A 16,543-nucleotide genomic window follows, 5' to 3' on the forward strand; every position below is an offset into this window, starting at 1 on the left:
AAAAATGACTACTTTACAAAAAGCAGTAGAGGACCAATAGAATGTGATCGACAGTAAACCTCACTGATCCCCCTGGAGCTGCCGTTCACCCGTGACCCACCACAGTTTCCTCCTCAGGGCCCAGTGTCCCTCACGCAGCAGAGTGCCAATAGCACTGTCCAAACACAGTGGGTATGCCTTCAAGGATTAGACAGTGTGAGTGAATGAGAACGTGCCCAGACAGACACAAAAATAACTGAGGAATTCATGCTGAAACAACAGTCAGCTGGGTTAAGGGGACTTATTCCTTGCCCAAGTTGTAGGTACAAGCTAGCATGCTAGCACAGGCTAGGGTCAACCCACAGCCTTAGAAACACACACACATAAACACACGCATGCACGCACATACACACCCACACGCACTTCACATTAATGAAGATTAATTCAAGGCCATTTTGTTGGGGGTGTGGTTAAGCTTACACTGAAAGATGACATTGAGCAGAAAGAGATTTCTGTTTAATATCATGTTATGACGGGCATGGTAACAGAAGTCAGTCCTTTTTTTGAGATCAATGGATACCTCTGGTGAGGCTGAAATGGCTAGTTCAGAACTATAATAAGCATAGCCATTACTCCTGAAAATGATAATTAATAACAACAGACTTCAGTTTGCATCCAGTAGAAATGGGGAGAAAATGAAGGAATAAAAAGAAAAAAGAATAATTTTCTTTTTTTTGTAACTGTATTCATGATTCATATACATATTGACAGTTTGTTTCTAGTACAACATGTTTTCAATATGGTCATTCTTGGTGTTTGTGTTTTTTTTACAAGAATAATAATAAAAAATGATAAAGATAGTAATACCATGTGGGAATTTGACTTTTAAGCTTATGGCAACACTGTTTTTTTCCTTGTGGATATATGTCTCTTTCTGTCCAACACTGGACAGCAGTTACACCCACCCCTTTTGATTTTGTGACACTTCAACTTTGAGCAAAGGCAGGGGAATCCGGCCCATGCTGCAATGTCTCGGCACCTTCCAAAACAAAACTAACACAAAAAAAGCTTCTGTGAAACCAACTCCAAACCCCTCCTCTACACAAAATCCCGCAGTGATGTTTTAGCCTCATCATGTTTCACCAACTGTGGTCAATGATGTCGGAAATGCACAACATCAATGAAGTCACCTGCGCACCCCTAGGATCCAGTATCCTTTTTCACCAGAAGTGTCTGTTTTTTTCTCCTCTTTCTGAAAAATAATATGTCCATTTCATTTTCATGTACACTTTCTGTGCTGTAAAAATTGTAAGGATGAAAAATAAGAACACTTTGCAAAGGACCCCAAAAAATGGACACGGACACACACACACACTCAACACAACTCACAAAACCACTCGTACACACAGACACACTTCCGAAAGGCAATAGATGTCCATTCTCCAAGGCAATTATGTCTCTGTGGCAACTCAACCCTGACATTCCAAATGATGTCGTTCAGTTTCCCCTGTCCTTCAGGAATGATGAGAGGTCCTGATGAGTGAACGGTCATGTTTGGATTCACTGCCAAGTCCCCTCATGGTCGCGGTGAAGACAATGCAGCTTAGTTTGATATTCTTCCATTAGGATTTAGGAGTAGAATACTGATAGCAAATAATAATGACGATTAAAAATAATTATACAGAGGTGGATTATGATAAGAAAATACATAACATAAGTGTAAATACACTGCCTCCCTTTTTGTTCTGTTGTCTGTTAAGTTCAGCCATCTTGGACTGTCCCTTAAAGGGTTTCCCTTCCACACACACACACACACACACATAAAAAAAAAAAGCTGGACAAGATCATGTGAACGCCATATAACAACAGTATTGATGAAATCACAACAGAAATAGTCCCAAAAGTGTGTACACAAATTGAAAGTTTTAGAAGAGAGGCAGTTTGTCTATTTTCTTGCTGAAAAGGTGAAGTTCCTCTTTGGAACACTTGTTTTGTCTTTATTTTTCCTCCTCCTCCATGTTGCTCATCTCTCGTTTTTATTCCTTTTTAGGTATTGACGGGTATTGTGAAAAAATGCTTATTTTCTTTTTTTGTCACTTTGTAACATCTTTTTGAAAGTCATTGGTACTCCATTTTTGTGTTGTAGTGTTGTTTTTACATTCTTCTCATCCATACAACATCTACTCCAGTTCCATTTACAGACAGTACAGTCCTTCACCATCATAGCTGGCCTTGAAATCAAAACACAGACCAAGGCAATTAGCACCACACTCATACAAAGCCAAGTCATGAAACATAACATAAAAAATACACATACAGAAAATTTGCATGCATCTTAAGGTAAAATATCAAAATATTAAATATATGCCAAAATTACAGAGATAAATGTGACTATGTCCACATATGGAGGAAACAATCCAATCCAAATATTTCTGAATAATTCTCAAAATCTCAAACTGATATCACTCAGACGTGTGTGACACTCAGCCATGATGTTAACACTCACATGTCCAAACCTTCTGTGTGAGTATGTCCCCTGTGGAGTTCAGCCTCTCTCAGATTGCTCTAGGTAAATGGACTTAGCTGGCCTACTGCTCTGGGGGAACTGGGTAAGACAAACATTTCCAAAGAGGAAAACAATATTCATATTTTATATATATATTTAATCCTCAAGTAAAGGACACTGTTCTACAGTCACACATCTTCACCTGAATGACCTCCAACTGAACATTCCATAGGAGTTGGGATAATTTGTCACTCTCTTACCTTGTGCTTTGGACACCTCAGTGAAAAGTTGTCTTCATTCATAGAACAGTCTGGGGTAAGAAAAACAGACCATCAAACCCCAGGTAAATACAACAGAATCCCTCTTGGTACTTTGTCTTTAAGTGAATGGAGAAGACAGTAAACACAATGTCTCATGGTTACTTTTGATGAGGAGGCACCTTGCTTTATCACATTTGCTTTATCATTTATACACAAATATATTCATAATAAAGTCCACTTCTTCACTTGAATGTAAAACCGGAATATGCATTAAGATGAAAAGAATACTTCATAGGTGGCATGAAAACAACCCCTCTTTAATCCTGCAGTGACGTTCCCCTTTAATAATGCAGTGCAGTATCAGCATCACACTGAGTTTGGGATTCACAACTTTGTCATTATTACTGGAAACATAACAGGTTGTCGTTTTTAGGAATGTAACAGCATCAGTCAATTCCTGGCACTCACCTGCTTCTATGCCACAAATGTAGTGATATCTCAGCGTGCAGCCTTTGCTATGGCAACCAAGGGTTGCGCCAACCATTTCACAATGAGAACAATTCTAGTGGAAAACAGGTATAATTAGAAGCAACTCAAAACACACACTAAGTAAAGTAAGTAAAGACACCAAGCAAAAAAAAAAAAAAAAAACCTTTGTTCACACTATGATTCAAAGCCTTAAACCATGAATGCATACTCACCGTTTCTCTTGCACCGTCTAGTGTCTCCTGTAAGCCATACAGTTTTCCATTCACCAGAAACACCCCACTTGCCCAGGTTATGCATCCTTCATGTACCCACAACTCCTCTGGGTCCAAGGGCACTTGAGGAAGTTGGGCAAGCTGGGCCAGAGGACCAAGAGAGTCCAGGCTAGGGGGTGGCGGCTGGAATGGCAATGAGGCTTTGTTGTTGCTGGGGATGGTTCTGGGCAAATCCTCACCGGATTTGTGCCGCCGTTTGAATCGTGGGTGTGAGGTGAGTTTCCTGTGTTGTGGCCACTGCTGGGCATCATCCAACTGCTGGTGTTGGCTTTGCGGCTTCAGGTCACCTGTGACCTCATTCTGTAGCTCTGGTGGTTTCTGTTGTTCTGTTACAGTGGACGATTCTTGGGTCAGCTCCCAATTATGCACTCTCCTGTTGATGGTGGCACTGGCAGTTTTGTATGAAAGTGAAGGCATCTCCTCACCAGCTGCTGGGGACGCTGTGCCCACTGTAGTAGCAGGAGATGTTGGGTTGGTAGCGTGACTAGCTGTACAATCACTGTCTGTTGAGGATTTGACATTAGAAGAGTCCAGTAACTGCGTGTCACTGGATGTCGACTCTGCTGAATTAGATATCAGATTTACTCCCGATGTGCTGACTCCGGGGTGAGAGAGTATCTGCTTAATCTGGGGGTGACTCCTGGGAAGTTTAGAAGCATACTCAGAGGGATAGTAAGGGCCATACAGATCCCCAAGATGTTTGTAATTGGCCCACTTTTGACAAAGGCAACATAGCAGACGACCAGTGTGCGATGATTCAGAGACCACAGGTCCTGGGAGGACATATCCAGAAGAGGGGAGAGCTTTTCCTGTCTGAAGGGCTGAGTCAGCCTGCTCAGTAACACTGTTTTCTCTCACTCTCGCCATGTCTTTGTCTCGCTTGACCATTTGAGCGAGATTTGAGAGTGTGTCTGTGCTGCTACCACCAGCACCACTACCTTTCCCAGACTTTAATTTCTCCTCCTCTGCATTAACAATAGTACACACAGCCCCTAGGTCTGCAATCTTCCTCTCCACATGTATATATGGGGAGAAGGCATTGTTTTGTTTATCTAGGAAAATCCCTCCAGTATTTCCTACTGTGTTTGTTGTGTCTGGCTCCTCCTTTGAAGTCACTGCCACAGCTCTCCGTCTCCTCCGTTGCCTGCTGCTTAGCGCTCCGTCTTCGTTGTCTTCTTTTCCCTTTCTTTGCCTGTGTCTACCAGGCTTCGCAACAACTTCTGTTTGTGTGTCCTCAACCTCTATATCCACTTTCACTGCTGCAGGCTGATCAGGCTCCGTTGAAGGTGGGGGTGTTTGGTTTTCTGGTGATGTTGTGGAGCTTGTGGGAACCTCTGCCTTGGTGACGGTAGAAGTAGATGGAGCAACCTGGGGTACAGTAGGGGCAGCCGCAGCAGGAGAGGAGGCTTGGGAATTCGTGGTAGAACTAGGCCCCATATTCTGCTGCTGGTTTTGTTGGGCACGTTTTTGCTTGTTCACACTTCCAACTGGCCGTCCCTTTTTCTTGCCAGAAGGAAAGTAGCCCTTAGGCACAGAACTATCTAGTTGTTTGGAATCAGACATTGACATCCCACTTCTTGGAGAAGAAACCTGATGCTGTGATCGGGATAACAGGTGATGCCCTTGACCATAGTAGTCACTGCCAGAATATTCATCAAATCCCATGCCAGTCTCCTGTAGCTTTTGTCTCAAGAGGTTGGCAGCAGACTGTTCTCCCCTTCGAGTCTCAAGTTGCTGGTAAGTGTTTGTAAATTGTTGAATATCTGACAGGGCAGATGAAGAAGGAGGAGGAGAGCCCTGGACTGGACGAGGCAACGGTGGCGGAGGTGGTAAAGGCCCCAACAAGGTGAAATCTGATGGTATTCTAAGGTCATCTTTGTCACTTTCACCCACAAGAGATCCTGGAGTTGTTGATGTACCCAACCCAAAGTCAAAGTCTGACTGCAACCCCCTTAACGCACCACCAATAGAACTACCAGTGGAGCTTTCTTTTAATGAATCATATGTGATCATAGGTGGAGGCCCAGCGTCGTCCATTGATCTGTAAGATAAAACCTCATCTAAGGACTGACCTTCTCCAAGATATGGAAGGCAACTCCCATCCCCACTTGAAAAACGTGCACTGATATCTTGGTCATCTGAACAGTAAGGTGTGACTTCTGTATCTGGGTAATTTGAGTCAGAATCTCCATGGCTGTTGTAATCACCCACTTTCTTCACATTTGGTGTAATTTTCTGCACTATGGCCTCTAGTTTCAGACCTCTTCCCTTTCTTGGAGGCAATACCTTTGTCTTTCCCTGTGAAGGTGGTGACTGAGAATTGGGTGTAGGGCAAGAGTTCGGAGAAGATAATCTGGGACGAGGTGCATCTGAGTCACTCTCATTTTGGTATCTGGGATCAGCGTGAGATAGTGAGGACTGATATGAACTTGGCCCTATCTTTTGCGCTCCATCCTGATGCAACCTTTTAGCAGGTATGGGGGAAATAAAAGAACGAACTCTCCTCCTCATCATTAATGGGTTTGGTTCCCCTGACCCACCTGTTCTGAACTGACGGCCCTGGGGAGTACCTTGGTTTCCACCAGCACTGCTCGCGTGACTGACAGAATTAGAAGCAGGTAGGGGATGAAGGGATTTCCCGGTCTCCTCCTTTACCGCCCGAGGGCTCTCAGTCTCTGGGTGTATGGAACCTGCAGTGGGTTGTGCAGATACTGACTCGGGAGGTACTGCAGAAGCTGGCTGCTGGATTCTTGTGGAGGGATCTCCTTCCAGCATTCCTCCGCCACTTTCTCTTGCAGCATAGGCTTCCCACATCTTCATATCATAGTATGCTCCTGGATATTGTGGATGTTGTCTGGGTAACTGAGATGAATTGGTCAGGCCATCGGTTGGAGACATCATCTTCCGCTCAGGTTGGTTTTGAGGAGCATGAAGGTCAGGAGCAGAGTTGGGTATCAGCATTTCGGTGGGTCTGCTGGGATTTGCTGTCCAATCAAGTCTGGCATCGGCATCATGTGCATGGTGGAGGGAAAGAGGATGAGAATACCCCTCTGGTTTGTTACGGAGCTGGGGTTGAGAAGACGTCACACCGTAACCATGGTAGGAGGGATTATGCGCTTTACTCAGTTCTGCATTTCCCTCTCTGACATCACCATATGAATAGCCAGTGTATGCAGATGTATGACTCCCAGATACATCAAGTCCTTGAGAGCAGGGCTGCTGTCTTTGTGGAGACATCAGAGGATTTTGGATGGAATGATGGGGAAGTGGATGTGGATGGTGGCGAGTGGTGGCAAGATCAATACTGCCACCACTGGTCCTGTGAGGGTTGGAATGCATGTCTGCAGATGGGACAGTACATTTGCTCTTTTTCTTGGTAGCATCGGCTGACAGACCTAATCTACTTTGATTTGTAGCCTCTATTGTGGTGATAGGTTCTTCGGTTTTCACCTCTGCCTTATTTCCTGGCTGTTCCTGTCTGTTGTCTTGCTCCTGTGCTGTTGAAGAAAATGTCTGTTGTATAACTGAAGCTGCAGGTGTCCCAGACTGACCCATCTCTTGATCAGGGGTCCTTCGAGATGGAGACACATCACAGATAACTGAGCGCCGCTCAGAAGATGGTGACAAAAGTGAGGCAGTTGATATTTGTGTTTGATTGGTGGGAGTCACACTGCCAGCTAGTGGCTCAACTTCCTGTAACAGCAGTTGTTGGACAGCTGAAGCAGGAGTGGTCAAACAGGAAGATTTCCTCTGTGGTAAGGAGTAGTCAGCTAAATTGATGTGCTTTGAGGGAGGAACTGCAGTCAATTCTGTGGGCTGCTGCATGTGGGAAGACTGGTTTGGTGATGCACCTATTCTGTTCTTATCTGAGGAGCCACAGTGTGACCCCTTTAATCTTTGCGCTTCTGGATCCCATGAGGAATGAGAGAGCGCTGGTCCTATATCATTCCCAGACCCTTGACTCAGAGGATGAGGCTTCCCTGTGGTCATTTCGGCATGATGAACACTGACCCCACTCATCAGAGCTGGAGAACTGACTCCATGAGGTTTCATACTTTCAATCAAGGCATAGGGATGTCTGGGTTGGTAGTGGTGTTGAGCCAGGTTTGGAGACTGTAAGTGAGCATTCACTTGGTCAGGACGTCCATAACGCCTGTCTATGTGATAGCCTTGAAGGACCTCTTGCAATAGGCTTGGATACGGTTGTTGCATCTGAGAATTACTGTCTTCAGGTCTTGGTCCCATACCCATTGCTCTTCTCACTTGTGCGTCCAGTCCCATGATCCCAGAATTCTTTCTGGGCACAGAGCCATAAGTGAGTTGTGGCTGATTGTATCCTTGGAATCTTGCATTCGCTGCCATCCCTGCTCCTGGACCCATTCTCCCTCTATTCTTCATGCCTATGCAAGTATTAAAGGACATATCATGGTTTCCATACTTATAAGGACCCAGATGGGGTGCCATCTGCCCAAAGTCAGGTTTAGAGGACGCATCATACTGTGCAGGGTATTGGTCTACAGGACCATCCCCGTCACCATTATGGCTGCGTGAATCTCTGAGGAACTTCCTCTCATCAGGATAATTCTGTTGACTAGAGTGCAGAGGACCGCCATATTGTGGAGACAAAGGCGTATTTTCAGGATGCTTAGATATTTCAGGTTGATTACTGTCAGGGCGAGTTGACACAATTACACCAACTCCTCCATGTTGTGGCTCAGCAGCATTCAAAGTCCTGTCAGGTACAAAGTTTTGGCCCTTGTCTGGCCTCCCCTCCTTGTTTTCATTTTGTTTTGGGCTTAACAATTCCTCCTTGCAGCTGTCTATACTCTGCAACTTCTTTGACCCATCTCCTTCAGGGAGGCCTGCAAGGTCTCCTCTATGAGCAACGTTTTCCCATTTTTTGTTTGCCTCTTCACTCTCAGTTTTACTGTTCCTTTCCATTTTAATTTCTCTGGGTTCCCTTTCTCTTACCCCATTTTTAGTGTCAGCATTTGTGGCATCAGACTCCAAATAACAATTAGATAGTGAGGAGTGGGCAGGGGAGGGAGTTGATGATGACGTAATGGAAGAGGGAGGAAGGCAATGGGGCAGATTTGGACTAGGCTGCGCAGAGGGGGGAACAGAAGGTGGTGAGGATGATGAGGGAGTCTGGGTGTCTGGTGTTTTAGTTTGAGCTCCACCTACAGTTGAATACTGAGCTGACAACTGCTTTTTGGAGACTTCAGTGTCAACTCGAAGTGGCAATCTGCGGCAACTTTGCTCGGTTGGATTGTGAGAGTGCGAAGGGGTCGGTTCTCCATGGCTCTTGGATGGTGGATAATAGTTGCTTGGTTCTGACTCATTGCTAGTGCCACTCATTTGCCTCATTCTCTTCGGCTCGCCATCAGAAAAGTGCTCCCCCTGCTCCTCCTTGGTCTCTGAAGGTCTTTCTGGCCTGGAGGAGAGATCTTCAATTGCTGCTCTTTCAGAGCTGCCACCTTCACTAACCATCACACCACCGTCTTCCCTCCCTGGGCCATGTCCCAGAGTTGCAGTGGCACTCTGGCTCTTTGACTGAGAGGGCACAGCTTGTGACGATGGCTGCATGTGGGGGTGTTGTCCCCCATCTTTTCCTTTCTTGTGACAAAGCAGAGTGTCAGTCAGCAACATGTGTTGTACAGTATTGGGTATGTTAGCCACTTGAGATGTAAGGGCATTCAAACTGTTAAGCCCTGTATCTTGCATGATTTTTTCCTGGGGGAAAGACTGGTAAAGAGAGACTGGCCCTTCTTCCCTGGCTGCCGCTCCCTTACTGCCAACACCTGATCGACCTGCATTCACAGCAGGGCGGCTACCTTTACCACCAATGCTACTCCCACAACTACTTATGCTGCTATTGGAGTGGGGAGTTGGACTTAGCTGAGGTACAGTTTGCAGTAACCTGCCGTGACTGTGGCTGTTGCGAGGGTTTGAGAGGGAACTTTGAGATGGTGGCTGTACCTGGGGAGCAGAGGTGTTCCCCGAACCTTCAGAGACACCCATGAGGGGCGAAGAGGATGAGCTACAGCTGGGAGACTGAACTGCTGAAGCAGCTGGCGAAGGGTTAGATATGGGGCTAAAGTTTTGCTGCATTTGGGCTGGTTGGGTTTGAGAGTTCATGGGGGATTTTGAGACCTCTTGAGAAGAGTGGTGCGTCACGCCTGGATTGGCCGATGGAACAGAGGAGTGGGAATGCTTTGAATATGCATGACTTGCCTGAGCTGCATGAGGCTGCATTTTTACAGAGGGATCATAGCCTGTCACCAGACTGTGCTGGGAGTTACGCTGGCCATGGCCAGTATGTTTGTGAAGGGAATGAGACTGAGGGGAATACTGTGGATGGCTGGCTGGGTAGGGCTGGCCCAGGCTCTCAGCTGGCCCTGTGCTGTTCGAAGGGGCAGGATTGGAGTGCGTGGGTGAGCTGTTTACTTTAACATCGACGGCACCACTGCCACTCCCATCATATCTGTGTGGTGGAGAGTTGTATATTCCAGCTGATCCTGCCGGGTACTGTGAAAACTGAGGGGGCATTCTATGACTGTGCAGAGGGTAAGACCTATGAGGCTGCCCTTGGTGTAGTGCCTGGTGAGAGGGATATTTCTGGCTGTGCTGGCGCTGGTGCATGGGAGATGCGGACACTGGTTGCATGGAAGCGCCCTGACCCATGTTGTACTGCTGAGAAGGAGAAAATGATCCTGCACCGCTGCTACTACTGCCACTTCCTCCAGAGGCAGCAGTGGTTCCATAGTCCAGAGGGTATGGAGACATCATGCCAGAGGCTGAACCTGAACCAACACCATGTCTGTACTGGTGGGGCATATGCCCATCCAAGTTTGAGTACCCAAAACCGGTCCCGTACCCCAAACCTCCTCGTCTGCTTCGGTCTCTGCCACTCACTGAAAAATAGTAATCCATGTCTTTTCTGTAGGGGTTGCTGTTACTTCCACTGTGGGGGCTGTTTTGGGGCACTTCCCCAGCTGCTCTGGTTCTTGACCCATATCCATGAATGTGAGCAGCATGGCCAGGGTGCTGCTGCCCCCGGTGAAGCAAGTGACCTTGACCGTGACTTTGAGGGTTTGCTTGGGCTTGCTGCTGCATGGCAGCATACTCCTCTATTGATCTTGGGGATATCTGAGGGTCCCCTGAGTGTGGGGGATACGGAGAGCCGACCATGCTCCCACTCCGGTTGGTAAATCCAGGGTGAAGAGAAGCAGGACTGTTGGGAAAGTTTTGCATTTTTTATACCTTGTTTGGGGTTTCTGAAAATGTTCAGGCTTATTAATTTGATATTTGGAAATGTTCCAGGAGCAACAATTTGCTCAGACGCCTTTCTTGTTCGGATTAAATATAGAAGATGTCACTGAAAATGAAGTGTGTTAGAGTATGAAGTTTCCGACTGGTTGTAACAATATAAGCACAAGTTCATCACAGCCAGGAGCAGCTGACGCAGCAATTTATGGGGTTGGAGTAGACTATCAGTGAATATAAAAAAAACAAATAACTCCGAAGAGAGATTCTGCAGCTGGAGATGCAATGACAAAATGGGGTAAATTTCTGCAGGTAAATTTGTTGACTCTTAAGAGATGGCCTGACAATAAATAATTGAGGAGCTGAAGCATTGAGTTCAAATTTCCACTGACAGCAACTAAGGATTTGATGGTGTGTAGTGTAGCAGCAGTTACATTCAAAAAACGTTGCAGATGTTGCTATTATCTCTATGCAGCTGTTGGAAGTTTGGCACAAAAACGTTTTTGGTGAATGGAATTTAAGTACACCAGTTCTGTTAGCTGAACTCAGAAAGTAAATTACATTGTCCCACCCGAAATAGGAAAAAAAAGCTCAGTGTGGTCACACTGAAAATGCTCACAAGGGAGTCAGTACAAGTGAGACTGCAGTCACTGCAAATCGTCAGTTCTGGCAAATTGCACACAAATGCTGTTTTCAGGTAGTTCTGTGCACTTATGTCTAGCAGCTCAGCTGTCAAATCATAAAATAACTAGTCCTTACATAGGACCGAAAATATCCATGGACCTTTTCATATGTTCACTGATGCTAATGTTAATATGATTAAATAGATTTCATGGATTATATTTCTCTCCTTCAGAATACTGTTTGAGTGAACTGTCTTCAATTGTTGGTGTTTAAAAAATTCTTTGGTCCCCAGAAGTCCTTTTCTTCTTTTGCACACTAATTTTTTTGTTCTTCCCTTTTTATTTGTTCTTAGTTTTATAGAACGGATATCTGACTCTCTGATATATTCCACACTATTTGCTTGTTTTCTTGCCATTCATTTAAAGGTCCTCTGGCCTAGCTCCTCTTCATGTGGTACCATCTGAAAGTAAGGCTTTTCATTGTGATCTGTTCTTCGTTCTTCAACGGTTATCTCAATGCAGGCCTTTCTTGTCAGTGAGAAGGGATGAGAACATCTGAAAGAAAAAAAAACATAAAAATAGGTAAGGAAATATCTGTCCGTCCAACAATATAATTATCACATACACTGTAATGTCACCATGTACACCTGTTCTGTACCCAAGAGATCTCCCTTTGTATCTCTTGACATAACATTTGACTTGAACGATAAGTATATGACATATGATCCCACCGTAAACTGTTTCCCTCTTTTGTTGCAAGCAGCCAACATATTCAGAAAGGAATTTCAGTGAAACGATTAGCAAAATTACTCATTTCAGTGATTAAATTCTTCATATCATGGCAAGTCTGTCATTACATGAAGTGACCTATGATTGTCACCTGTCATAGAGTATTAGTTTAGTGTACTAATTTATATGAATTGCTATATGCTTAGACCTCAAAATCTTCATACTGAAATGAATATGATTTATACTTGCCTTCTTAAATTTCATGACACATGCATACAATTCTATTTCCATTCATATGGCCATACAAAGTTATGCACTTTCAAATGAAAAGACACAGACTAAAGGACACATTCACTTATTGATGTAGGCAGATGTGTCACATATGTCTCTAAATCCAAACCTCAGTGAAGCTAAATCAACTATATTCAACTATACTCTGACACACGTTATGAGAATGATCATCCGAGATAACCAATTTCTCTCTGCAAAAGGTGATTTGTTTCTATTAAAAGATAAGTATATAAAAATGAAAAATACCACTTAACTAAGGTTCAGTAGAGGCCTGCAGTCCTTTTGTCCACTCAAAACAACAATCCAGCCCAGTTGAAACTCAGCACTACAAGCTGGAACTCCACCCCTGCTACAGAATGTATGCCACAACTGACTGTGGCGCCACTCGACACATGCCATTCTGCACACACTGTGTGTATGGTCATTGGATATTCTGATGCGTTCAGCTAGACGACAGCCCAATATACTGCAGAGTCTAATTAGTATATAACTAGAGCCAAAACAACCCTGTCTAATTCAACTCAATCCTGGTCAGCAAGATATACCAGAGAAAAAACAGTAATGTGGATCAGAGGATGTTTTCATCAGTTGCAGATCAAGCGTGTGCAATGCACGGGACACTCATTCTCTTTTGCAATCAGAGTGAGGAGAATAACCTAAATGAATGGCCTCTGTAATATGCAATTCTCCTACAGTATTTGCTGGTGGTGATCATAACAACTTTGTAAAAGTATTATTGGAAACAAATAGCCTTTCTGCAAATGAATGATTATTATTTTCATAACATTAATGCAGTAAAAGGCATAGGCATGTTAAATAGTGTCTGGGTTCAACTAAAATGTCTAAGCTGCATGATAAATGTTACTGAAGTTATGGTGGTCAGTCAGCTTTCAGTTTTGTTTATTTCATTGTGTATTTACTGTCTAGACGCTCTATTCCATCATTAGTCAAGTCAGGAAATTCGGTCGCAATTCATTTGTTCAACTCAGTGCCATATTAATCATTATAATGGTACATGTTTTTTATAAAGCAAAGAAACTGACTTTTAGTACCGCTTCTACATAAATGAAACTCATGCAACCTCAATTTTGGGTTTGACTCATCAAGTCACAAGAAGTTCATGAGACCTTTCCTTGCCCAAACACAGATTCAAACACTACAAATAAACATCTAGGTGTCAACCACACAACTGATTATGTTCCAGCTGATTCTGGTATTCCAACATGTTAAACGGATCTTAACAGGTGGACCTGTGTGAACTATAACCTTGGTAACATAAATCATAATCTTGAGACAAATGACACTTCTTGCTGACTATACATTATTTCCAGTAATGCCTTCATAAACCATTCCAAGGTATGAACATCACACTACCCTGTATGAATATTTCTTCCAGAAAGCTTACATAGTTTCAGTTAAAGGTTTGGGATGTCAGGTTTCTTCACAAACACTAAAACAGTTATGCTACAGAGTCTAATGCAGGTTTTGCACACCTGATTTCAGATTTGAGTTTGCAAAGCCTTGTGCTTAACATCCTCCATGGGCATTTCATTAGAGCTGAGTATAATTAGGGGGTGAGGCCACCTTAATGGGGTCATTTGTCACGAATGGGTTTTCTGACACATGTCCATTGTGTAACATACACTAGAAATTACTGAATGGCCAAAGCCTTGCGCAAGTAAAAAGGCAGTATGCTGAAATGCTCAGTAATATTGACTGACTTCTTCAATTTCTTTCCAACCAATGTAAGCAAATACTGAGGTAAAAGCCAACACTTGGAATTTGTGAAATAAGGAAAGCAATTACAGGTAGGAAATTCGTGGCACATGCCTGTCAATTTATTGTGTGGCACGTATATCATAAAGGCAGAAAACAAACACCTACGAATTATAGGATAAAAACGCACCATCACTTACAAAATAATTAGCTAATTAATTGGTAGGGTAACACTGTATGCACTGACATGATTTTCATAGGAGGGTGACACGGCGCTGTCACCTAAGCATAGTCTGGGGTCACGCAGCGTAGGTCAGAAGCTTGTGAGGTCGGGGTGAAGACGGACAATCATCATGAAAAGCGTGAAAGGCTCTGTCTGACGTGATCTCAAATCATGGTTAAATTATATTGCACAACAACAACAAACGTGGACAACAATCGCATTACGCATTTGTGCAGGCTAGATTACCTACCGATACTATGACCCGACAAGCCAGCCCGAAATGACTAGCCTAATTTGGACGACTATACACGCTGTATAATATTATACTGAATGGATGCCAAATGGATGTGCAATTGATGATTTAGCAGTCTGCTAACAGGCTACATTTAACACGTAGCCAACCCTAGATGCCATTATTTGTGTTGCTAATGGATGCATCGTAAATGTATCCTGTTGCCTAATACATGTGGTCTAGCTTTGTTTTTCATTAATGGTTACATTGCACCTTTTTCGTATCATTGCCTACTGGCATGCAGATTTCGAGGAAGCTAGCGAGCTGGCTAATTATCTAGATAGCAACCGCTACTGCGTATTGTGCAAAGGCTGTGGCTACAATGTAGCCAGCTTGTAACCCATCATAGCCTACCAATTCGCCTTTGATTGTGAGGTAACGTTACCCAGTTCAATGATTACAGTTGTCTGCCCATTCTTATACGAAAACGCACAGCATAGGGCCTGCCATTGTTTACGTTGCCAAAAGAGAAAACTATCAAGCTACACTATAACAGAAAAAGGTGAATAAAAATAAGGTGAGCAATGGGCTAACACAAATAACGTTATTTAGCCGTGAAAGATGCTGTTGAGCTGAGAGACAATCACCACTGTTAACCCAGAATTTAGAAAAATAGCTTTCCAGTACAAACATGATGGAGAAGAGAGGGACTAGAGACTTATTATCTCAATGCATACCTGAGAACGCTGAAGGCCCCACGAGAAGTGAAAGGGTGTTTTGTGTGATTCCCGCTGCTGTAGCAGGAAACCCCGGACTTGAGTCGACTGCTCCGCCGCTTTTCCCTCTCCGTCGGTCGTCTTGACAGCCCCGACCAGCGGCGGCGAAGTCGGGGGGCCCGTCACACTCTTTGGAATAAGGGGCCGTTCCTCTAAAAAATGATTTCTTTTGTCCTTACCTCTAAAAATAACAACAGCACAATCGGGGTGCCTATAGGTCCCGCAACCAGTGAGGTCCATACACCCCCGCCCCCTTCCCACTGGTTCCCTCTTCTTCTTTCCTTCTCTCACACACCGTTTAGGTGAATCCACCTAGCTCGAGTTAAAATTACGCGCATTGCTGCCTTGTAAACTGTACAACTGATGAATTCCAGCATCTGCATTGGCAAACACGTTGTATCTTCTTTTATAATGTTGCAGCTATATATACAGAGGTTAATCGTTTTCGTTCTCTGTAAACTGATTTTCCCTTTTTTGCATTTGAAAGACCGCCTTGAAATTGCACACACACTCATATTCCTTCACCCCCTCCCACATCTCTCCCCATTACATCCTTCCATCTCCCCTCCCATTCCCCATCACTCCTGTTTCAAACATTTCTACTGCTTTTAAACCTTAACAAAACCGTCAAAAGCTCCAAAATAACGTGGAATTCTTTGTAGTCGCATAGATGCCCCGAAATTGCGCACTCCCCTTAACTATACCCATGTACTGAATACAGGGTAGCCAACAACAAAGGATATTTATAACAGTCTACTAATTTAGAAAAAGAAATGCACCACTTGTTGAAAAAAAAACAACAAAAAAAGAACTTGAGAGTAGAATATGTCCTATGGTAGCACATTGTCTCATGTTTGAACCTTAGGCTATTTGATCAGTGTCAAGTGTCACCTCAGACTATTTTACCTGTTCTGATCAAATGAAACAGTATACCATCTGGCTCATCCTGTAGAAGGCTATGGTGTTGCTGCATATTTCCACCACTGAAGCCAAACTAGCCAGACTTTTCTAACCTATTGGAACTAAACTTTTTCATGTCTTGTCAGTCTAACCATGACCATCATGCATACTTGTCAAGATCTCAGTCCCTTATACCACTTTGTATTATAATAATATGACAAACATACTTTGTACTAATGCAACAAACATATTGTGTATAAATAAGATATGTCACGCCATAC

At 43.9% G+C, this 16,543-nt stretch overlaps 1 protein-coding gene across 1 annotated transcript; it reads right to left on the reverse strand.

The window, feature by feature from the left end:
- Nucleotides 1-702: 702 nt before the first annotated feature.
- Nucleotides 703-16,185, reverse strand: tcf20 (transcription factor 20). Its single transcript, XM_012825937.3, has 6 exons — nt 15,324-16,185; nt 3,447-11,950; nt 3,214-3,307; nt 2,746-2,795; nt 2,486-2,584; nt 703-2,210 (listed from the first exon to the last, which is right to left on the reverse strand). The coding sequence occupies exons 2-5, from the start codon at nt 10,758-10,760 to the stop codon at nt 2,525-2,527; spliced, it is 7,518 nt and encodes a 2,505-aa protein (XP_012681391.2). The 5' UTR covers nt 10,761-11,950; nt 15,324-16,185; the 3' UTR covers nt 703-2,210; nt 2,486-2,524.
- Nucleotides 16,186-16,543: the final 358 nt, after the last annotated feature.

The sequence above is a fragment of the Clupea harengus genome, chromosome 1 (assembly GCF_900700415.2).
Source record: "Clupea harengus chromosome 1, Ch_v2.0.2, whole genome shotgun sequence".
NCBI lineage: Eukaryota > Metazoa > Chordata > Actinopteri > Clupeiformes > Clupeidae > Clupea > Clupea harengus.

What these genes read in the sequence shown, in the direction of transcription:
- tcf20 (XM_012825937.3), bottom strand. Translation starts at nt 10,760, where the DNA reads ATGCAAAACTTTCCCAACAGTCCTGCTTCTCTTCACCCTGGATTTACC. An exon ending in CATTTGTGGCATAGAAGCAG is followed by an intron (nt 2,796 to 3,213) that starts GTGAGTGCCAGG and finishes TTCTTACCCCAG; the next exon opens with ACTGTTCTATGAATGAAGAC. An exon ending in TGAGGTGTCCAAAGCACAAG is followed by an intron (nt 2,585 to 2,745) that starts GTAAGAGAGTGA and finishes TGTCTTACCCAG; the next exon opens with TTCCCCCAGAGCAGTAGGCC.